This window comes from the organism of the source record quoted next, unplaced genomic scaffold, assembly GCF_019419815.1.
Source record: "Pyrus x bretschneideri cultivar Hongxiangsu unplaced genomic scaffold, Pyrus_bretschneideri_v1 Contig1, whole genome shotgun sequence".
Taxonomy (NCBI): domain Eukaryota; kingdom Viridiplantae; phylum Streptophyta; class Magnoliopsida; order Rosales; family Rosaceae; genus Pyrus; species Pyrus x bretschneideri.
This window is the reverse complement of record NW_025999390.1, coordinates 18,435,618-18,458,953: the sequence shown is the minus strand read 5'-3', so window position 1 is coordinate 18,458,953 and position 23,336 is coordinate 18,435,618. Positions and strand designations below refer to the sequence as shown.

At 36.7% G+C, this 23,336-nt stretch overlaps 2 protein-coding genes across 5 annotated transcripts in view; both read left to right on the top strand.

Annotated features, from left to right (window-relative positions):
• LOC125480047 (PH, RCC1 and FYVE domains-containing protein 1-like) overlaps positions 1-23,336 on the top strand; it is a 65,875-nt gene that overhangs the window by 21,908 nt on the left and 20,631 nt on the right. For 2 of the 3 annotated variants that reach the window (XM_048590285.1, XM_048590271.1), the window contains exons 1-3: positions 7,561-8,075; positions 9,072-9,158; positions 9,997-10,083. In XM_048590285.1, the coding sequence (XP_048446242.1) occupies positions 8,028-8,075; positions 9,072-9,158; positions 9,997-10,083 (222 nt within the window). In that variant the 5' untranslated portion in view covers positions 7,561-8,027. Of the gene's footprint in view, positions 1-7,560; positions 8,076-9,071; positions 9,159-9,996; positions 10,084-23,336 lie in introns of those variants that run through there. The other variant, XM_048590279.1, reaches the window with a different exon arrangement.
• On the top strand, positions 18,788-22,423 carry LOC125480044 (disease resistance protein RPP2B-like). 2 transcript variants are annotated; one of them, XM_048590262.1, is made up of 5 exons: positions 18,788-18,903; positions 19,404-20,100; positions 20,196-20,794; positions 21,310-21,417; positions 22,039-22,423. In XM_048590262.1, the coding sequence occupies exons 1-3, from the start codon at positions 18,866-18,868 to the stop codon at positions 20,703-20,705; spliced, it is 1,245 nt and encodes a 414-aa protein (XP_048446219.1). In that variant the 5' UTR covers positions 18,788-18,865; the 3' UTR covers positions 20,706-20,794; positions 21,310-21,417; positions 22,039-22,423. The 2 variants fall into 2 exon arrangements, with proteins under 2 accessions (XP_048446219.1, XP_048446223.1); XM_048590266.1 differs by lacking the exon at positions 18,788-18,903 and adding an exon at positions 19,011-19,134.

The window sequence follows — 23,336 nt, the reverse complement described above, 5'->3', positions numbered from 1 at the left end:
AATAAAAAAAAAATCTGTGTCTACTCTCTACCCGCTCTCACATTCTCTCACACTCTCTCACACTCTCCATCCATTTAAAAAAAAAAAAAATTAAAAATGTTCACACACACTTCGTCTTTGGACCTTACTATTTATCAAGATGAGAAGAAACATTTTATCCTGTAAACAATTTTTTATCAAAGCAAATTAAAGTCAGAATTTAATGGTCCGAAGAGGGTGAAGAGGTTTTAAATATTCGGACTGGGCTGGAAGAAGGTAGGTGGAAGTCAAATTTAATAATCATATGGAAACTGCTAGTGGATTGTATTTTGGGCTTAAACCCAATTACCATATTTCATTCAGATTTTCTTGCTGGACCTATAACCTTTATGTATGGGCTTTTTTCAATTTGTTGGGCTAAATGCCATAATTATGTAGGTTTTTTTAGTTGATTCATGCGTAGAATTCGATATTGAGATTTCTTTCAATACTAAGAAATAAACCAATAAATATTTTCATTCTATTCTCATGTCGTAAACTTTACTAACTACGCTAGAAACCAAGAAGAATGTGGATATGAGTGGATATTATCTACTATCCAAGGGCCCAGATTTGGTGTTAGCAGTTATTAGTACTTCACGGGTTCTTCCATGCTTATACTCTTTGATGTCATCAAGTTTCAGCAAGCAAAGTACATCCTTGTGTCAAAGGCTGCAACATCTGCCCTAACTAGCAACTGCTAGGCTGCTTTGGGTGGTCCTTTGTTTAATCTGCAGTCGGCATTTTCCTTATCTTCATATCTTGATAGGTGTTGGTGCAAGTGTGTTGGGGTTGTGTTATTTGCAAGTAACTTAAGTAAGTTTGTAAATATCAGATCATTTGACACAATCAAATGTATAATATACAAACAACTTTTTGTTTTTATTTTTTTCTGCTAATATTATTGGCTACAATAGTAACATGTATTTAATACAATCATTATCTGACGGTTAGATGTAATTCATGTGAATATATACATATATAATCAAGAGACCATATCAAACTATTAAAATGATGATTGTATTAAATACATATAAATATTATAGTTAAGTCGAAAAACAACCCACACTCGGTTTAAATAATTAGTGACACTTGCAGTTTGTTTGTACCCGTCATAACATGGTGGGGTATTACGAAGTGAAAAGAACTTGATGAGTAGAGGATCTCCTGAACCTCTATGGGTGTTTTGTTTGTTGTGTCTTCCTCCCACTACACATCTCTATTTCCTTCGGGTTTTAAAAAGCTCACTAGCTACTATGGTAACGATAATGATAGACAACCACTTGGGTAAAATGTAGTTGGCCAATCGAAAAGGGAATTAGGGCTTGTTTGACAAGTACTTTTAAATGACTAAAAACCTTTTTAGAAAAAATATTTTTGGATTCCAAAAACACTTGAATTACTTTCTACTAAAAGCACTTGAAGTGCTTCATGCTAAAAAAGTACCAGTTATGTAATTCGAGTGTTTTTCTAGAATTAACTTGCATTTTACTAAAGTTTGGTTCCAAAAACATTTTATCTGAAAATATTTTCAATATTTTAAGAGTACTTATGAAAATGGTCCTCAAAAGAGTGAAAGTGATCCTTAATTTGTATGCAATGGTCCCATGTGCATGGCAAGAAGGCGACCATGCCGAGTAGGTTGGTTTTGTGGTTGTGTCGAATCAACTTTGCAATTTTGGCTTCTTGTCCGCAAAGCAAGCCTTTGGAAGCCTCGTTCCTACATTATATATACTTCTCGGTTCTCACATCATGAAGAATTCTTCTTTCACTGTACTTACCACCCTACTTTAATCAGTAGCACAATTATAATTTGCATCACGAACCAAATACCAAACAGCAAATAGGCGGCTTTCAAGTGGTTATCTGTTATCATCATGCAATTATACTACTGCCATTATTAGTAGCATAAGTTACCCACTCTTCCAAATCCACTTCATCAATAAAATCATGTCCCATCTTGTTGCTTTCAGGATTTTAAACTAAGTGATCAGAGAAATTACTCTTTGGTATCAGATTTTTTTTTCTTTGGTTTGAAATCAGCAAATAGGCTAGCCCTAGCATGGGAAAATTGCGCAATCATGGCACTGCCACAATGGCTGAGCCAGAATTCTTTGTGAGAGAGGGCTTTTCATTATGTATTGAGAAAAAATTGTGAACTTGTAATATGAGCAATTGAAATAATCTTCACAAAATTAAAGATCCGCTAAATTTAATAGAGAGAATCAAAGAAAGTGTATAATACAACTAAGTAGGATGTAGAGACCAGGGTAACTAGTAAAAAATGTGAAACTATATGAACAAAAATACAAAGAAATTTGGTTTGAATTGTTTGACATAAAAAAATAAAAAATACAAAGAAATTTGGTTTGAATTGTTTGAATTGTGAAACTATAGGAAAATGTGTAAACATAAGGTGCTATATATCTATAGTATGAGTTTTTCTCTTTTTAGCATTATTCATGGGTGAGTACGTAGATAAAAGCATCGATCATGTAAGAAGAGCTGAGAGAGAAATCAGAATGCAAAACAGCCACCTTGGTGGAACATGCGCTTCAAATAACTGCTTACCATAATCCCTCTTATTCTTTTTCTTGAAGAACAAAGTCCCACAGGTTTTAGGGGTTTTTGGCTATTTTGACTTCTCAAACTAAAGAAAATTAAATCATGCTCATTGCATGTAAGAATAAATCTGATCTTTAAAGAATCGAGGAAGATGAAGTTATTGTCGATTTCAATAGTAAGTTTCTGCTCTCAATATACATAACGCATAATTGGCTTAAGCTTATTGATGCCCAATATATATGTATAACAGTGTGAACTTACTTATAGAGCAAACCGAAGTTATTCGCTCCTACTTATCTGGACAAACTTAACGATAATAATGTTAAGCTTCAATTAACAAAAAGTTCTGCTAACCTTCACTTACTCAAACACAATAAGTAATATATTAATAATTCAACAAATTGCTTAGTCGAAGTACAATTTGATTTACAAGCATCAAAATGAATTACAACTTCACTAGAGACACGGTCAATTGGGACAAAACAAAGCCAAAATTGTTTGATTCTACTTATCCACATAATGTATAACATGATCATCATTCAACCAATTGCTTAAACAAAAATCTTAAAAAGATCCATACACAACACCATGAATGATTATATAACAATTTCACAAATTGCCTTGTCAAGTCAAAAGTGATTTAAAGCATCGATAAGATATTATAATTCAAAACTACCTAACCTAAATACCCTTATACTTATACTCACATTCGAACACTTGATTCTCCTGCTGAAACACCCCGACCCGGATATCCACCAAAGTGAAGGCACGATAGCTGACAAATGAAAAGTAACGAAACCATATCATGAAAATAAAAAGTGTGAATAAATCAAAACCGAAACTTAAAACTATTGATGAGAGTACGCAATACGGAATGTAAATTGCAATTGTTATACTAATGGTGCAGTAAATATACGAAAAGTTCCCATCCTAAGTAAGGATGAATATTACACAAAACTACAATAATTAAAAATTCTCACATTAATTGGACAGTACGTCAGAACTGCCCAAAATCCTTTGCTCGCTAAAGAAGTTTAAAGCTCATTTGGATGTGCTTTTGAAATAATTGAAAGCGCTTTTGGTGAAAATGTTTTTAGAACCAATCATTAGTAAAGATGCAAGTAAATCTTGAAAACGCACTTAAGGTGCTTCCTGAAAGAATCACGTAACTGGTGCTTCTTGCAGAAAGCACTTAAAGTGCTTTTGAAACCCAAAAATGTTTTCTCTAAAAACGCTTTCAATCATTTTAAAAGCACATCCAAACAAGCTCTTAGCTACTAAGTCTTGGAGGGACACAAAACAGAAAGTGTGAGCTAGAAAAAATAAGTGTAATAAAACTTTTGTTTTTCTCAACATAATATAAAACCAAGTAAAAAAGATAAATAATTTTTTTAATTAATAAGGGTATTAAGGAATTGAAAATATATATTAAAGGTTCAACTCAACTTTTTATGAAAGTAACTTTTAAAAGCAACATGCATGCTGCTTTCAAAGATAATGTCTGGAGGCTACTGCTTTTAAAATAAGCAAGATATTTTGTTTTTACTAGACATTTTTTTAATGTTTAACTTTAAAGTGAAATTGTGACATCCCGTCCCGAAACAATCGAAATGTATATGTGAAATGACATTTTTACCCCTAGATCGTTTCTTTTTACGTTATTGGTTGTTTTGTGTGGTGTTGGCAAGTGTTGGGCCACACACACACACAGTCACTCTCCCTCACCCTCTGCTGCTTTTCCCTGTCTCTCTCTCTCTCTCCCGGTCCTCTATCATTCCTCTTCCTTCTGAAAACGTACGGGCACACACCAAACCCACCAAACCTTAGCAGATCGAGGGAACTAAGGCCATAATCGAGCTCGTGAGGTCGAGGGGAGCACGATCGTACCATTTTCAGGTAAGGTTATCACCGTGTTCACGTCGTTTTCACAAGGTCCAATTTGAGTACTATTCATGCAAAAATAATGTAGCACGTTTTTGGGATTTTGAAGCTCGTAGGTAGATTGGTGGTGTCCCAAGGAGCCTCGGAGTGCTTCTTTGGACAAATTTGGACGTCGGGATCGCCCTGTTCGAACTTGGCCGGTTTTGGAGGTTGGTGACAGGTGAGATTTCGTAGGTTTTAACTCTTAAAAGTTGCAGGTTTTTCCAGTTTCCGGCGCCGTCGCAGGCGCCGGAGGTTAGCCGGGGAAAGAGACGGAATATTCCGTCAAATTTGACGGAATATTCCTGACGCCGTTGACGGAATCCGTTAGAACTAACGGAATATTCCTCACGGCGTCAGTTGACGCCGTCCGTGTGCACCGCACGTGCCTGCGCGTGGCCGGCGCGTGTGGCCGTGCCTTGGCCGGCGCATGGGGGCGCGTGCGGCGGTGGAAAATTTTTCTAAAAATATGGGTGTGATCCTAAGGTTGTGTAGAGCACGTTGGTATATTCAATTGTCCATTTTAAGCAATGTTTGAGAAGTTATTACGAAAGGAAGGTTATGTGCTTTAAAATTAACGTTTTAATAGTATGTTCGCATATAGGTGAAACGTATCCCGAGGACAAGCGTGCTCACTCGAGGCAGGGGGGCTACGACCCTTCCACATACCAGTGAGTGGGCTTTTGATTTCCGTATATACCTATATACATATAATTCCCAGAAATTAATATAAATGCTTACTAGTTACATGCCATTCCTTTTATCTTATTGATTGATATGCATGGTTAGTGGCATATATGTTGGGTTACATATTCATTCACATGTCATATATATATATATATATATATATATATATTAGTGCGGTGGAGGCACAGGTAAGTGCCAGGTAAGCGTTATTTAACATTTGCATTAAATAGTGATTAGAGGTGCTTAGAGAGCTCATAACCTGCACCCTCGGTGTTAGTGCTTCCGCCCAGAGTAGGGCACAGTCCTTCACGTGTTGTTCACCTCCCGCACCATACGCTCAGCTTGGATCCAAGTTAGGTGCTCAGTCCTGTCGTACAGACCACTATAGGTGGTTCCGACTCATAGGTGACCCGCGATTATTCGCACAGCCTTCACGTGATCGTAGCACTAGAGCGTTTATATATGTTACACCCAGGCCTGTCGTACAGACCACTTTAGGTGGTTCCGACTCGTGGGCAGGTTCAATTATTTAGTTTGAGATTTGAGCTCTAGATGCAGCCGTACAGGTCACGTTAGGTGACTCCGGCTGCCAGATTATATGCTATTGATGTGATTTATATCTGAGCACTTGCATTTCATTCTGAGGTTCCGACATGGCATATTATGGAGCATGTTTGGCATATCTATAGTCGTGCATATGTTTATTTTCTGGGACGTATACAGGTTTTACGGCGAGGGGTTAGAATATTGTTTTTGAAATGGTTTTTGAAAAGCTTTATTTTTGCCCACTCACGCTTTTGTTTTGCGCCCCTCCAGGTTCTAATTGCTAGCAGGTTCGGTGGTTTCCCAGAGGGCTTTCCGGCATTTCTGACAGACACTCACCAATGTAGGGTCACCTTCGGGTGCACTGTTGTCGTATCATTTTAATTTGGATTGCTGTAGATTTATTGCTCTGAACTTAGCGTCTCACTTACGCTAGCACTCATTACTTTTATCGTTTGTATGCTAGTTTTTATTTATTCATAGTTTTATATTATTACTTTATTAGCTTCCGCACTGTGCACATGGCTACGTCACTTCCACGTGCCGACCAGCACGCCCGGATCTCGGTCGGGGTGTGTCAGAAATAGCTTTTAATGAAAAAACAATACCAAACAAACTTTAGTTATAAGTGTTTTTAGTTATTAGAAAACACTTCCTAGTATTCTTTTTTTCCCAAAAAAGGAACCCCAAACAAACCATATACTCGTTTATACGTTCGAGTTCATGCAGTCATTCTTTTATCTTTAGTAAGTAAAGAATGATTATATTTTAACATGCACATTACTAGTTGATATTCATGTTTACAAAGGAGTCAAGTTTTTTTGTTGGATTTTCTCCACTTAAAAATGCATAGAATATTTGTCCATGTATTTTCCTTAATACAAATCAATGACATTCGTGCACACAAATTAATATGGATTTATGAAACATTGGTGCAATTGTAGGTATTCACAAACTCCTACATTCTCCTCGTTTGGGTTCAAAATCTGCTACCTTTGGCGTTACAACCGCCACCAAATCCCTCTGAAGTTCTGAACCCACCTTCACTTGTACAATACCTTCTCTACCCTTCTCCAGTCCTGCTTGTGTGTAGACCAACATACAACTTGGTCGCTTCTCTTTTCGCCACATCACTCCTAATGAAGGCCATTATCGTCATCGTGCTATTCTCGCAACGCTCAAACCTAATACCACCCGTAAGGAAGAAAAGGATGCATCACTTGCACTCTTACAAGGACCCAAAATCATCACTAAAGTATAACCACAATCTTATAATGATAAAGTGTTTTTGAAATTGAATATATCATAACGTATATGAGTAGTTTCGTAAACATTTATGTAAAACAAAACGAAAAACGGAACACAAAACTTAGACTGCAATTACATTCAGTTCACATTTGGCTAAAGACATTACACCTTGCCAATTTCCAGCGAGGGCACCTTTGGACAATAACAAATAAAACTCCTTAAAGAAAGAAAAGTTATACTTATATGGCCTATCGACACTATTTATATAAAAAAAAGAAAACCAAAACTGATTGCTGTAATCTTAATCTTACAACAAAACGTTTTTAAAAACAACATACGAGAAGGACACATCTAAGTGGCTTGTTTAACCTTGTTTATAAAAAGAAAAACTTTGAGTAACTTTTCACCTTGGTCATGTAGTTTCAACAAGTTCGTACTCAGTCGCATCAAACTCTAAAATTCTGGATACATATTTTATTTTATTTTATTTTGCGAGTTTGATTTATTTGATTGGTAGTACTCAAATTTTCACAGGTTTGACCAGTTGTGCTTTTTACAGACTCGGACACGCCCCACGGCCCCCACTCCACCCCCCTAAATTTTTTCTTTCCAGTGAATTTTCTCTCTTCTGTTCCCTCCCTCGCTCCTTCGTCCGGTCCGCTTCCCCTCCCGTCCCATTCTCCGATGCCCTTTCGTCCCTTCTCTTTTCTCTTTCACTCCCTAAATTGCTCTCTGAGGCCCTCCTCGTTTTTCAACCTGCCGTCGGTCTCTCCGCAACCAGCTTCCCAACAGTCCACGGCTTCGAGCTCAGTTTCTTCTTTGCTCGGAGTCAAAGATCAGAACTGGAGATCTTAGGGTTTCGGCAGATCTACGCCGCGTAGTGTAGAGAAAGAGAGAGCTGAGCAGTGGTGGTTGCGGTGGTGGTGACGTGGCCGTTGATGGTATTGCACGGAGGCGCGAGAGACAGTGGGAAGGTAGATGATGAACGGAGCTCCGGCGGGGGATCGGAGAGGGTGGTGGCGTTACGGTAATTTCTGTCACATGGAATGGCAGATCTTGTTAGCTACGGGAATGCCAACCGTGACATCGACCAGGTCGGTCTCTTTCTCTCTAAATTCTCTTTGCCTCTTTTTTGTTTTTGCAAATGTATCAAAAAATACAAAGAAAATGAAATAAATTCCTAATTATTTGTCTGTTTAATTACTTAGAAAAGCAGAAGATTTGTTATTTTTTCTCCTCTAAAAAGTGGAAATTGGATGGAGAGCTCTTTATTTTAGCTTGATACTTTTAAGTTTTGTAGGTATGTTAAAAATGTGAGGGAATTTTGATTTGGTAATTGAAAAACAACTCTCTAGATATAATTACTGGGAACATAATCTTCAGGTATGTTAAAAATGTGAGGGAATTTTGATTTAGTAATTGACATACAACTTTTTAGATATAATTAGTGGGAACATATTCTTCTCAAGGTTTTGGTTTTGAGGATCACTTCTGGGTTCATCGTTTTTGGCTCAATGGATGCAGTATGGGTGCTTTTACAGAACCAAACAGGGCCGAAGTTTCGAACCTTTTTTAATTTTGTATTTTTCCCATGTGCATTTTCCATATCGACAACTGGGTTTGCTCCGAGGCATATGTAAAGTACTGACATCTTCAAACGATAAATGTCTAGTGATTATTGCGACTGAGTGATCTAACGGAAATGGCATTGCATGGAAACCACATTTTACTTTCTTCGCAGGGTGTAAAACCTGCTGCTCTATTTGGAACAGTTTTTATAGTAACTTTAGAAGACGCATAGGGTTTCTTAATATCTTAAAAGTTTGGATTTAGCAATTTATTCTCTTAGTCGCAGGATAACGGTTATGAATAATGATATGTTTTGGATGGTTGTAACTTGTAACTGAATGAGAATTAAGTTGGTATGCTTCTTGAGTTGGAAGTCAAAAAGTCATTACTATATGCGGTATGGAGTTCAGGGTAACGTTATAATTAGAATAGCATTTGATATGGTCCTATGTTTAGTTCATACAGCGTTTATCCGCCCTTCATATCTTTCTCATGGTTTTGAATGATTAAATGATTTTCAGGCAATAATTGCTTTGAAGGAGGGTGCTCAACTACTGAAATATGGTCGTAAGGGAAAGCCTAAGTTTTGTCCATTTAGACTTTCTACTGTAAGTTTGTATCTAAAGCTTCTCTATTAGGATTTATTTTTTATTTTTAAAATATTGGTGGTTTGTCCACTCCATGGAAGGAAAAGAACATGGTGTGCTCAATTATTAAGGTTGAAATAAAAAATTTATTCCACAATTCCTGCATGAACAGACAGTAAAATTTGTAAAAGGATGAAGTCAAGAATGCTACGAAACATATTTAATTGAATTTCCTGCTTAGCAGTGGTAATGTAGTGCCAATTAGGTAATTTCTATCTTCTCCCACAAGCATACAATCTCCATTTGTGCTTATAACGGAAAAGATAAAATTTCTCAAGTTTCCCTTCTGCTAATTAAATTAATAACTGAAGGGGAAATCTGAGTTAATTTAGGTTCCGATCCATATGGCAGATTGGAACCAAAGGGTACAGTAGGCAGTTTGCCAGATTCTATGGCATATTTAATTTGGATGAGAGATTTGAGAACTTATTCGTAGTGTAGTTTGAGGTCAGTCAAGGCAAAATATGGTCTATAGTTCTTGGAGAAACATATCATTAATAGCTACGAAGGTTTGATAGACTATACATTTCACCTTGTAAGGTATTGGAATATGTTAAATGTCAGTTGACATTAGTTGTGCTGCTACGTTGCTGCATAACCATGCTACTTTGTGTTTTGATGTATGCATTGTAAAATACTGCTAATGGGATAGCATTTCACTGGCCTTCTGTGGTAGATAGCATTTCAATGGCCTTCTATGGTTCTTGCTTGTGATTATATTTATTGTATTTTAATTCACAAATTTTGTCTGCTTAAACTCTTTCTATTTTCTACTTACTGCTGCATTTAATAATTTCAGGACGAATCAACTTTGATCTGGATTTCAAGTAGCGAAAGAAGTTTGAAGTTGGCTTCTGTCACAAGAATTGTTCCTGGACAAAGAACTGTGAGAAATTTGATATAATTTTTTAGTACATGATTGGCATCAACATGCTGTATTGGAGCTTTTGAGCTAAATTTGAAATGCTGAAATACTATGATAAAATTCTTTTATTATTTTTATTTAAATTTTAGTATTTGATTCTTAAAGAAATTAAACTTCTCCTTGCATAGACATAGTGTTTTTGCATATTTAATATATATTTTTCTTTCCCTTTGTAATTTTTGGATTGGCTTTTTTTTGTAGACATTTTTTTATCATATTTGTTATTACTTTATATGTTTAATATATATATATATATATATATATATATATATTCTAAATGAGTCATCCAACCTTATAGTTCAGTTCATATGATTTTATTGTAGTCATCCAACCTTTATATGGTGAAATCACACACGCACATAGACTTTGGATGTATGAAAGTTTCTCTTACATTTCGATATGTGTAAGTACACCTGTTGAATGACTGCCTGCTTATCATGTTTTCGGGTACTTCAGGATGGCAAGCACTTGACATCAAATAGTCGTAGTGATAGTTCTGCTAGTGGTGCACGAGATAGTGGCTCTCCAGATTATGAATTCAAACTGAAAGTATTTTCATAATCTTTTCAATGACAAACACGAAAGGAGTTCTTATTTGGGTAACTTGAGTAACTCGGAAGAGTGAAGAAATTACTCCTACCGCCAAATCAATAAAGAAGAAGCTTGTAGCTTTGAAAAAAGATAAAGCATAGAAGAGTAGTGGGTCCCAACAGTAAACAGACCGAAGTGTGAAAAATCTTGAAAGAGACATGTATAACATGTATAACGTGATTGGAAGCCGTCCAGCAAGTAGTTGGAAACCGTCCAGAATAAATGGGGCCCCAAAAAAAGAATAATTATTTTTGCTCCTAAATATAACGCAGCCTGTTCACACTGACTTTTTTCAATCTGTTTCTGCAATTTCCTTCAATTAAGTCTGTTGGTGTTCATTTTGTGGTTTTCTTGTTGGATCGATTCGTATTGTCCCACTTGGCTTCCCTACAACTTTATTTCTTTTTCTCTTCCAGTTCCATTATTTCCTTTCCCCAAAACCTCTCTTTTGGTCTGCACCTACTTTTGTGTGAGTATTTTCGTCGTGGTTTTTCGTTCACTTTTCATTTGCTTTGCAATGGTGATGAGCACCCAAAGAGCCTCTGCACCTCTTCTTTCTCTCGAATCAGCTCCTCAATGGAAGTTCGATGTGTTTTTGAGTTTTAGGGGTGTAGACACCTGCAAGGGTTTTGTATCCCATTTATACCACGAATAGTGCAAGTTCCAAGGAATTAAAGTTAAAAAACCCCGAAATTTATTTTAAATTTCAATATTCTTAAAGGATTAAAGTTAAAAAACCCCGAAAAAAAATACCCATCTCTTTGTCGTCTATTCCTAGTTTGGTGTGAGTGATTTTGGTGTGAAGTTATATTGGTTGAAATAAAATTTCTCATAAAATATTTTAGCATTGTGAATATCCGGTGATAATTTTTGGTATACGAATGATGCTAGTAATTTTGCCTACTGTATTCAGTAATTTACAAGTAATCATCAACTCATATTCAAACTTTTCACTCACGAACATGTGCTTGTTACATGATTATTTATTTATTTTTGTTATATATAAGGGGATTGAAAACTGTTCATTGATACTATTTAGTTTAAATTAATTCTCACAAACACATCGAGAGTGAGCTTCCTTGAAATTTCGTAACTATTAAGTCCAGTCTTCTTGCACATGTTTTTGGTTGTCAAGTTTTGTCCTTTCATTTTGGTGTTGGCCAAGTTCAGCTCTTTCTTGTGGATTACTCGTTTTTTTTAGTCTTTGTTTTGGCTCTGTAGACAACTGTTTATTTATTTATAGAGATACTTTCGTTCTCGACTGATCAAATAATTTATCGTTTCTTTACTTTCTTGGTTTGATTATGCAATTTAAATATTATTTGATTATCCAAATAATTAAAAGAGAGGATTGGCGAAAAGAGACATAATCTTCTTTGGGAAAGCTAATAAAACCAGGCCGAGGGTTTTCTGTTCCAATTATGTGTCTCCTCTACGTCTTGTTCTTAGTTTTTTGAGACTATTCTTTCACATAATTTTGAATTTAACAATGCTTTTTTTATGGATTGAAAAAAAAAAAAATTCCAAAGCTGCGACATATATTTCATAAGGGTAATGCAATGGAGACTAAATTCATATACTAAATTTGCACACTAATTGATGTGTCACTAATAGAAATAAGCATGTTTATCAACGTTAACTAATAAACCAATCATCAACTTCTATGTTCTTTAGTTTCGAAAACTTTGTCTACAAATTTAGGGGTGTATATTTTAGAGATATTAATGGATTTATAAATCCATGAAGTTTACGGGAGTTTAATTTATTTGTATAGATTCCATGAAATTTTTTGATTCAACTATCTCAAAATCTCAAGGGAAGATGTGATATTTGTGATGCATAAATTGTAATACGAAAGCTCTCAAATTCCCTCAAATTCCTTAACGTTTTAAAATTCTTTAAAATAAATTCATAATCGAATACACCTAGTGTGACAGCCCGTCCCGAAAATATCGAAAATGTACGCGTGAAAAGACGAAATTGCCCCTAGTGCGTTTTCTTTTCGTGTTGTGGTTGCTTTGGGTTTTGTTGGCATGTGTGGAACCACACACACACTCCCACACTTCCCACATGTCCCTGTCCCTTTCTCTGTGTTCCCCCGAGCCCCCTTTCCTCCCATTTCCCTTTGAAAACGTACGGACATACACCAAAACCATTCAAACTCCCACAGATCGAAGAAACCAAGTACATATTCGAGCTCGTGAGGCTCGTGCGAGTGCAACCATACCATTTTTAGGTAAGAACTACAACGTTTTCACGTCGATTTCACAATAGCCGATTTGGGGTACTATTCATGCAAACGTAAATTCTTACATTTTAGGGGAAATGAAGCTTGTAGGCAGCTTGGTGAGGTCCCAAGGAGTCTCGGAGTAGTTCGTTTGGAAGTTTTGGACGTCGAGATCGTTGGATGTGGAGTTGGCCGGAATTGGGAGTTTTGGACAGGTAAAATCTAGTGGTTTTCAACCCTTAAAAGTAGTATATCGTTGTTCTCCTAGTCCTAAGTGTCATTTTGGTGCAAAAATCGTGAAATTTGGACGAAAAATGACCGAGATATCAAGGTTTAAAGTTTTTCCAGTTTTCAGGCGCCGGCGACGTCGCCGGAGTCTCGCCGAGGAAGGAGACGGAATATTCCGTCAAGTCTGACGACATATTCCTAACGCTGTTAACGGAATCTGTCAAAACTGACGGAATATTCCTAACGGCGTCAGTTGACGCCGTCAGCGTGCCAGGCACGTGCCTGCGCTTGGGGGCGCATGCAGCGGTGGAAATGTTTTCTAAAAATTTGGGTGTGATCCTGAGGTTGTGTAGAGCACGTTGGTATATTCAATTGTCCATTTTGAGCAATGTATGAGAAGTTATTACGAAAGGAAGGTTATGCGCTTTAAAATTAACGTTTTTATAGTATTTTCGCATATAGGTGAGACGTATCCCGAGGACGAGCGTGGTCACTCGAGGCAGGGGGGTTACGACCCTTCCACATACCAGTGAGTGGGCTTTTGGTTTTCCGTATATACCTATATACTTATATTTTCCCAGAAATTGAATTAAATGCTTATTAGTTATATGCCGTTCCTTTTATATTATTATTTATTATGCATGATTAGCTGCATATATGTTTATTCATACATATTCAGTTATATGTTCATATATATAATTGGTGCTGTGGACGCACAGGTAAGTGCCAGGTAAGTGTTATTTGTGTTTATATTCAGTAGTGATTCGAGATGCTTAGAGAACTCATAACCTGCACCCCCGGTGTTAGTGCTCCCGCCCAGAGTAGGGCACAGTCCTTCACGTGTTGTTCACCTCCCACACCATACGCTCAGCTTGGATCCAAGTTAGGTGCACAGTCTTGTCGTACAGACCACTTTAGGTGGTTCCGACTCGTAGGTGACCCGCGATTATTCGCACAGCCTTCACGTGATCGTAGCACTAGAGCGTTTATATGTATTACACCCAGGCCTGTCGTACAGACCACTTTAGGTGGTTCTGACTCGTGGGCAGGTTTAGTTGTTGAGATTGAGATTTGAGCTCTAGACTCAGCCGTACAGGTCACTTTAGGTGACTCCGGCTGCCAGTTATATGTTATTGATGTGATTCACACCTAAGCACTTGCATTTTATCGTGAGATTTGGCATGGCATACTCTTGAGCATGGTTGATATATCTATATTTACGAGCATATGTTTATTTTCTGGGAAGTATACAGGTTTTACGGCGAGGGGTTAGAATCTTGTTTTTGAAATGGTTTTCGAAAAGCTTTGTTTTTGCCCACTCACGCTTTTGTTTTGCGCCCCTCCAGGTTCTGGCTAGCTATCAAGTTTGGTGGTTTCCAAGAGGGCTTTTTCGGCATTTCTGACAGACGATCACCAGCGTATGTCCACCTTCGGGTGCACTATTGTAACGCTATTTTAATTTGGACTGCTTTAGGCTTTCTGCTCTGAACTAGTGTCTCACTTACGCTAGCACTTATTACTTCTAACTTATGTATGCTAGTTTTTTTTAATTATTCGTGCTTTTACATTACTACTTTATTAGCTTCCGCACTGTGCACTTGGCTACGTCACTTCCACGTGACGGCCAGCACGCCTTGATCTAGGTCGGGGTGTGTCACCTAGAATGCTATAAACTTCTTTGAAATCTTAATTGAATACAAATATTTTTAAGGATTTTAATATTATCTTAAAAATTTGATTGAATACACGTTGAATTTCAGAGAATCACTTAAAATCATGATTGAATACCCTTAGATTCATTAAAAACATTAAAAACCCTCAAATTCTCAATTGACTACATGAGTGCGTTTAGCCTCACAATTGACTAATAATAATATGGATCAAATTCTTTTTCAGACAGAATCAAACTTAAAACATTTTATTTAGATAGTATTAAATAATTAACATTTAAAAGTTAACCCTTGATAATACCTCAGCCTCAACCAATTTTTCTCAATTATTTCATTGGTCATTTTCACTTTAAATTAATTCTACAAGTAAAAAATCGTTGCAGTCTTACCAAGCAAGTGGTTAGAAACCGTCTAGGTAGTTGAAAAAAAGGGGTAAGCCACCAATCCTGACTTTTTGGTACCATCTCTTGTTTTGTTTTTAGTGGGAAAAAGAAAAATCCCATCGGAACCGATTGAATGAGAAGAGTAAGCCACCAATCCTGACTTTTTGGTGCAATTTCCATCTCTTGTTTTGTTTTGAGTGGAAATATAGTTTTCTTTTTCTTGCAGAAATTGTTAGTTTTGGTACTACTACACTATACTACACTTGTTATTGTTGTTGTTATCTTACCTCTGTTAATTACTCCGTGTTACTTATTTTATCTATAGATAGAATGATGAAGTGAGGAAAAAAAATTTCACACAAGCGTAGAATTACAAACGAATATCTCCCATCAAAGAAAAAAATAAACAGGTTAGACTTTGTCAATACAAGTGTCTCTCGATACCTAAATTTGACCTAAAGGATGAATGAGAATTAAAGAGCTTAGGTTTTTTTTTTTTTTTTTGTGTGTGTGGAGCAAATGTTCTTCCCTTTTTAGAATTTAGTTAATTATTGGGTGTTAATTAAAATTTAAAAGCTACTTGTTTTGAATCTAATAAAAAAATAACTACTAGCGTTGATTTGTTAATTAACATTTAAGAGTTAATAATCCTTGATGATATGCCTCAACCTCAACTAATTTCTCTTCATTATTTCATGGGTCATATTCACTTTAAATTAATCTCACTAATCAGAAATCGCTACAGTCTTATTAAGCAAGTGGTTGGAAAGCATCCTGCAAGTACTCGGAAAGTGTCCATCAAGTAGTTGGAAACCGCGTCCAGAATGCATGGAGGCCTCAGAAGGATTTGGATTTCATCAGAATCCAATTGTGAGAATACTAAGAATTCTCACATTCTAACCGTTCATTTTATATCACAAATTATTTTGACTTTTTTATTTATAATTAAACATAAATAGTACTTAATGAAAATTTGATCACACAATATCAATAAACAACTATAATATGAGAATCTCTAAAACTCCAAAAAAAATCCAAAAAAGATCCTCATCCTCTCTAGAAAATGAAAAATTATTTTTTGGTCCAATTTAGGAGCAGGAGCAGGAGTAGGTAGAGCGCTGCCTGTTCACACTTACTTTTCTCAATCTATTTGTGCAATTTACCTGTCAATAATGGATTTGGTCCTTCGGATCCCATCCGGATCCAAATGGTTGAGATCTAAGGATTCTCACATCTTAACTCTTTATCATAAATCATACGATCATAAATCATATAAATTTTATTATTTAAAATTATATACAAATAATATTTGAAAAAAAAAATAATTGTATAATATACGATAAATGATTAGAATATGAGGGTTTCTAGAATCCCTACCATTTGGATCTCAATGGGATCCTCATCCAATAAAGTCCGCTTCTTGGTCTCTTGCTTTCTTGTTGGATTGATTCGTAGTATCTCACTTGGCTTCCCCACGACTTTCACTCTTACTCTCTTCCATTATTTCCTTCCCCCAAAACCTCTCTTTTGGTCTGCTCATACTTTTGTGTGAGTATTTTGATCGTGGTTTTTCGTTCACTTTTCATTTTCTTTGCAATGGCGATGAGCACCCAAAGAGCCTCTGCCCCACTTCTTTCTCTCGAATCAGCTCCTCGATGGAAGTACGATGTGTTTTTGAGTTTTAGGGGTGTAGACACCCGCAAGAGTTTCGTATCCCATTTATACCGGGAATTGCGCAAGTTCCAAGGAATTACGACTTTCCTTGACGATCGAGAGCTTGAAGAAGGAACAAGTATTCCACTTGAGCTCCCGAGTGCGATCAAAGAATCGCATGTTGCAATCGTTGTTCTTTCACCAAACTATGCTTCTTCCAAATGGTGCTTGAATGAACTTACAGCCATTCTTGAATGCATGGAAGCTAGGAACTCAGTTTTGCCGGTCTTTTACGAGACAGATCCATCTGACGTTGGAAATCAACGGGGATCTTTTGCCAAAGCCTTCGCAGAGCATGAAGAAAAGTTCATCACTACCGAAGATAAAAAGAAGGTTGTCCAATGGAAAGCTGATCTAAAAAGATTGTCCAAAATTTCTGGTTGGCAGTCAAAGCAATCCAAGTAAGCATGCATGAACAACTTTAAATTCCCATGTCCTAACAGAGTCAAACTTGAATGCTTCGTTTATGTATTTTTTATTGGTTATTTTATACCTTGTAGGTGTGAAAGTGAGCTTATTGAAAAAATCGTCAACAGCGTGTGGAGGAAAGTGCAAGCTGCGATCACCGTGTCAGATTCCTCACAGAAATTAGTCGGAATTAATTCTGGGCTTGAGCAACTAGGTTCGCTATTAGCTCATGATGCCAATGATGTTCGCTTTATAGGGATAACGGGGATGGGCGGCATCGGTAAGACAACCCTTGCCAAGCTAGTTTATGATAGAATCTTCCATCATTTTGAAGTTTACTGCTTTCTCGCAAATATCAGAGATCGTACTCCAGTTAGTCTTCAACAACAACTTCTTTTCCCAGTCTTGAAAGAAAAGATTGAGCAAGTTTGGGATCAACAGTTGGGAATCATATACATAGAGAAGTGCTTAAGCAACAAAAAGGTTCTTCTTGTACTTGATGATGTGGATCAAATAAACCAGCTACAAGTACTAGCTGGAAAAGAAGCTTGGTTTGGTAGTGGGAGTAGAATTATCATTACAACTAGAAATGAACGTTTGCTAGTCCAGCATGGCATAACTTTATGTCATAGCGTCAAGTTGTTAAATGATTATGAAGCTCTTGCTCTGTTTAGTCAACATGCCTTTAAGAAAGATCTGCCCGAAGATGGGTTTTTGGAACTGTCTAAGTATTTCGTTAATCATGCTGGAGGCCTTCCATTAGCTCTTGAACATTTGGGGTCGGCTTTGTTTAAGAGAGGTCTAGATGCATGGAATAGTGCACGGGATAATCTAACGAAAATTCCTAATCCAACAATTTTTGATAAACTCAAAATAAGTTATGATGGACTAGAAGAGATGGAGAAGAGAATTTTTCTCGATGTTGCATGTTTTCACAAAGGGAAGCTAGACAATTCCTTTGATATTTTAAGCCGGATCTTGATAGATGCTCTAATTGAGAAATCTCTTCTGACCTCTGAAAAATGATTCCTGTATGATACTTCAGTCAAGTACAGCAGGATAGGGATGCATGATTTGATACAAGATATGGCATGGAGAATTGTTGGTAACGAGTCTAAAGAGCCTGGCCTGCGGAGTAGGTTGTGGCTTCCCAATGACATTTATCATGTATTCATGACCAATACGGTAAGAAGTTATGTAAGATTACCAAGTTTGATAGAAGATATTATTTTTTTGGCACGACACTAAATGTGAAATTGACATTTCCTACATTCTTGGTTATTAGGGGACAAGAGCTATTGAAGCCATAAGCCTACGGTTACCTGAAATAGAGGAGGTGCACTGGAATTGCGAAGCCTTCTCTAACATGTCTGGACTGAGGTTTCTGGAATTTGACAATTTGATCGTTTCTTCAAGTCCCAAATTTCTTGCATGTTCTTTGAGAATTATGAATTGGAGTTTGTATCCTTCCAAGTCTCTTCCACCAAGCTTTCACCCGCGTTTCCTTACTGAACTAAAAATGCATGATAGCAAACTTGTTCGGCTTTGGGATGGAAAAGGGGTAAGAATATACCCAATGAATGCTATTTAACAATTTTTTTTATGTCCAATAAAATTGTAAGGTTTTTGGAATTGGAAGCTTATATACATTATTTGTTGTATTCTGCAGAATTTCCCCAACTTGAAATATATTGATCTTAGCAAGTCACGTAAATTGATAAGTACCCCAGATTTTACTGGTCTTCGAAATCTTGAGAAGTTGTTTCTTCAGTATTGTACGAATTTGGTTGAGGTACACTTCTCTTTTGCAGTTCTTAAAAGACTTAAAGTTTTGAGCCTTGGTTTCTGTGAAAGTATTAAGAGTCTCCCAAGTGAGCTAGAAATGGATTCCCTTGAAAATTTAGATCTTACTAGATGCTCCAAAGTGAAAAAGATTCCAGAATTTTCAAAACAGATGAAAAATTTGTCCGTGGTTTCATTAGGTGGGACTGCGATTGAGAAATTACCTTCAACAATTGGACATCTGGTTGGACTTACTGGTTTGTTTATTAATGAATGCAGAAATCTGTTGGATATTCCTGTTGAGATTTGTAACTTGAAGTCTCTTGAAAGGCTGTATGTCAACGGAAGTTCGAAAATAGAAAAACTCCCGGGGAAAATGGAGTTTTTAAAGGGACTTCAAATGGGGGGAAACGCAATAAGAGAGCCGCTTGTTGGTATGAAAAATCTCAAAACGCTGTGCATTTATGAATCAGTTGGTAAGCCAAGGGACGAGTGGGGCCTTCTCCGCTTATTTGGAATTAGAAAGAGCCATGAGCCTTGTTGGCGTTTGGTGTTGTCTTCTTTAAATCATTTGCGTTGTTTGGAGGAAATACGACTATGCAATTGTGATCTTGGTGAAGGTGATATCCCCCATGATATTGGGGATAACTTGTCCTCTTTACGAATATTAGATCTTCGTGGAAACAATTTTATTACCCTTCCAGCAAGCATCAATTGCCTTTCTCGACTTGTGTCTCTTCGGTTGAATGGGTGCCAAAGACTTGAGCAACTGCCAGATCTTCCGTCAAATAGCAAATTACACGTAATCGTAGATAATTGTACCTCCTTGAAAAGGTTGTCGGATCCCTCGAAGTTGAGCAGCAGATTTGCCAATATTTATGATTTTACTTTCAGTTCTCTGAATTGCATTACATTGGTTGAAGATGAAGACTGGATGAATACAATAAGTTCAAGGATCGTGAAATTCGCCAGTAAGGTACTCTTGTCTCTCTGTCTCTCTCTGTCCTTCTCTCTCTCTCTCTCTCTCTCTCTCTCTCTCTCTCTCTCCCCCTAATGGTTCTTTTGGTGCAGGGAATCTGTCGTTCTTTGGGTCATAATTACATTGTATGCCCCGGAAAGGGGATTCCCGAGTGGTTCAACAATCAAACTGTGGGACATTCGCTAAACGTGGAGCTACCTCCTCAATCATGTAGCAGCTGGATGGGAATTGCTTTTTGCGTTGTTTTTGCTAAGAAAAACTATCCTTATTATAGTTTCGAAATTAAGTGTTTGCCTGGGATTTCATGTTGCATTTCTGCAACAGAGCATATGGTGTCAGAACACCTTTGGATATTTTATTTGTCTCGAGAACAATGTCAGGAACAGTTTTCATTTGAAACATGTTATATAGTTGAAGGAAATGAACCAAATATGGTGAAAATGTGTGGGGCTCGTTTGGTGTACAAGCAAGATTTGGAAGAGCTTAACCAAACATTGAAAATCTTGAAACGAACGCATGGATATTGTGAAGAGGCAGCTCCAAGTGAAAGTGGTAGTTTTGATGACAAAGAACAAGCTCACAAAAGGCAGAAGGAAGAATAAAAATTGTTTGCTGCTTTATTTAACCATTCAATGCATCAGAGTCGTACTTGGAAAGCTAAACATGGTGCCTTTTCTCAGAATCCATGCTAGTAAGTCACCATCTCAAGCCCTGTATAACCTACCTGATATTTGATTATTTTTTTCCTCAAGTTAATTTATTTGATCCAGCAATGAAGTCTCTGTATATACAGTTATTAATGTGTCTACCATCTATGTCAAATTGAAATAAAAAAATCCAAAGTCATAGTAGGTAAATAAGTTTTCAACAAAAAAGTGCAGAGTATGAAGATATGGAAGAAAAATATGTTACGATATTTTCACATTAGGAATTGAAGCAAAATTTATTATGCTATGAACAGATAAGTAGCTATAGAGATAATGTAAAAATGCTTGGACAGTGCCGATCATGATATGTGAAAAACAAATAAGGAAGCTCTCTGTACATCGTTCTTCAAATAAATGCAGGATATTCAATAACAATATTGTGCTAGTTGTGAATCTTTTCTTTATTGTGGGTACTGATAATTCTGAACTCAAACTGAAAGCAGATTCTTAATGGTGAGACTAAGATGCAACTATTAAGTGAATATTTATTTATGTGCAGGATGAGAAGTTTATCATACCGGGTAAATTTCAGCTTGATTATTTTCAGAATGAAACTTCAGCTGCAGATGTTGCCTAGCGGAACTATTTTAAACATGGTTGGAACTTGGTAGGTGATTTTTTTGTGCTTAAATAGGTCCTGATATAGCCACAATTAATTAAGTCCAGAGAGAAGTAGAATACATCGAAAACTACATTTTTTTAACTTTCCAAAACATGTTTGTTCTCTGCCTCCAAGACCTCATGTTCATCACTTCTTTGGTCTTCATAGTGGGGGCAAGCATGATTAAGGAGGCAGTGGAGGATAAGCATGGATTTTTCAGGTAAAACATGTAAATACTGTTGAAGTTTTCTTGTTAATTAATTTCAATTTGTATGCTCTTCTTCCATATGTTATTTTCAATTTGTATACCCCCCAGTTTAGAATCTCTTCTCCCCTCTTTGAAATTTCGTATGATCATAAACCGTGTTGACTTTCCTGTTCTTTCTTTATATTCATTGCATGAAGTTCATAAATATGAAACCCGATAATTCCTTTTGCATTAATCGATGATGCGTATCTGGTGGCGATTTTTGTCCGTCCTCCCTAATTACACATAATCAGTAGCTTAGAGGAGTCTGAAGAGCTTCTGTCAAGTAAACCTACAAGCTAACGTTGTGTCCTGCATTGATTGTTGGTGCATCTATGCCTTACGGTATTTCTTTACTCTTAATGTCTACTCCTCTGCAGTGCAGCTTGTTGCATTTCGGAATGAAGCTTACGTACTAGCTAGGTCAGTTTCACCACCCATTGACCGGGTCTTGTGCTTTGCCGCAATTCAATGATCGTGTTTGGACGTGGAAGAATGGCCATGGAATGAAGAACGCAGTTGAGCTTGAGATGTATAGTCGGAGATGCAAGTGGGCTATAAACACCAGATTTAACACTTGGAACACTGGCTTTCTCCTCGTCACCATGCGGCTGCAAGTTTGAACATTTATGTTCCTATTAAAACGCATTGTATTTGTAGCATGTATTTAAGTGTACAAAGTAGGTATTGATTACCAACTCTGATTAATTACTGGTTTCCAATAGAATGATTAATAGAAACATAGAGATTATTTTTTTTAGCATAGATTTGGAGATGGTTACTTCAATTCTGAGAAGCATCACCATCAGCTTTTGAAATTCAAAAAAAGGTCCCAAAATTTTAAGAGTAACGGAAGGCCTCTAGCATAATTTATGAAGCACTTCGACAGTTCTAAATAATCTTCCTCACAACGAACTTTCCTAAAGGCATTACAACCGAAGAGCTCCACAGCTTCATCATCATTTAAGTCCTCAACCTTATGGCCCTGTTTGGCAGCCGGATGGAATGAGTTATTTTCAATTAAACTGGACATGTAATCCACCCCGCGTTTGATGAGCAAAATTGTACACGGACTGAATTGGTAACAAATCCGAAATAAGAAAAATAGGATGGGTTATGCAATCCATCCTCACGCATGGATTACAAGTCTCGTCTCCGCCATTTTCTTTTTTGTCTATACGATGCTCAACTAGAAGACGTTCGTCTCTTGTTGTAACGATGATTCTACTTCTCATGCCAAACCAATCTCTATTTCCAGCCGATAAATCTAGTTGGTGTATTCCATCTACATTATCAAGAATGAGAGAAGTTTTTTGTCACAATTTTTTGTCAAAGCAAATTAATGTCAGAAGTCAAACGGTTAAGTCAAAGAAAGTGAAGAGGTATTATATATTCACAGCGGTGGGAAGAAGGTAGTGGGTTGTAATTTAGGCTTAAACCCAATTATCATATTTTTATTCAGATTTTCTTGCTGGACTTGTAATCATTATGCATGGGCCTTCTTGTGTTTGTTGGGCTAAATGCCATAATTATGAAGTAGTTTTTTTTTCTTAGTTAATTCAATTCGAACATTTCTTTGATTCAAAAAAAAAAAAAATTCAAACATTTCTTTCAATATTCAGAAATAAATTAGAATTATTTTTGTTCTATTCTAGTGTCGTAAATTTTCCATACTATT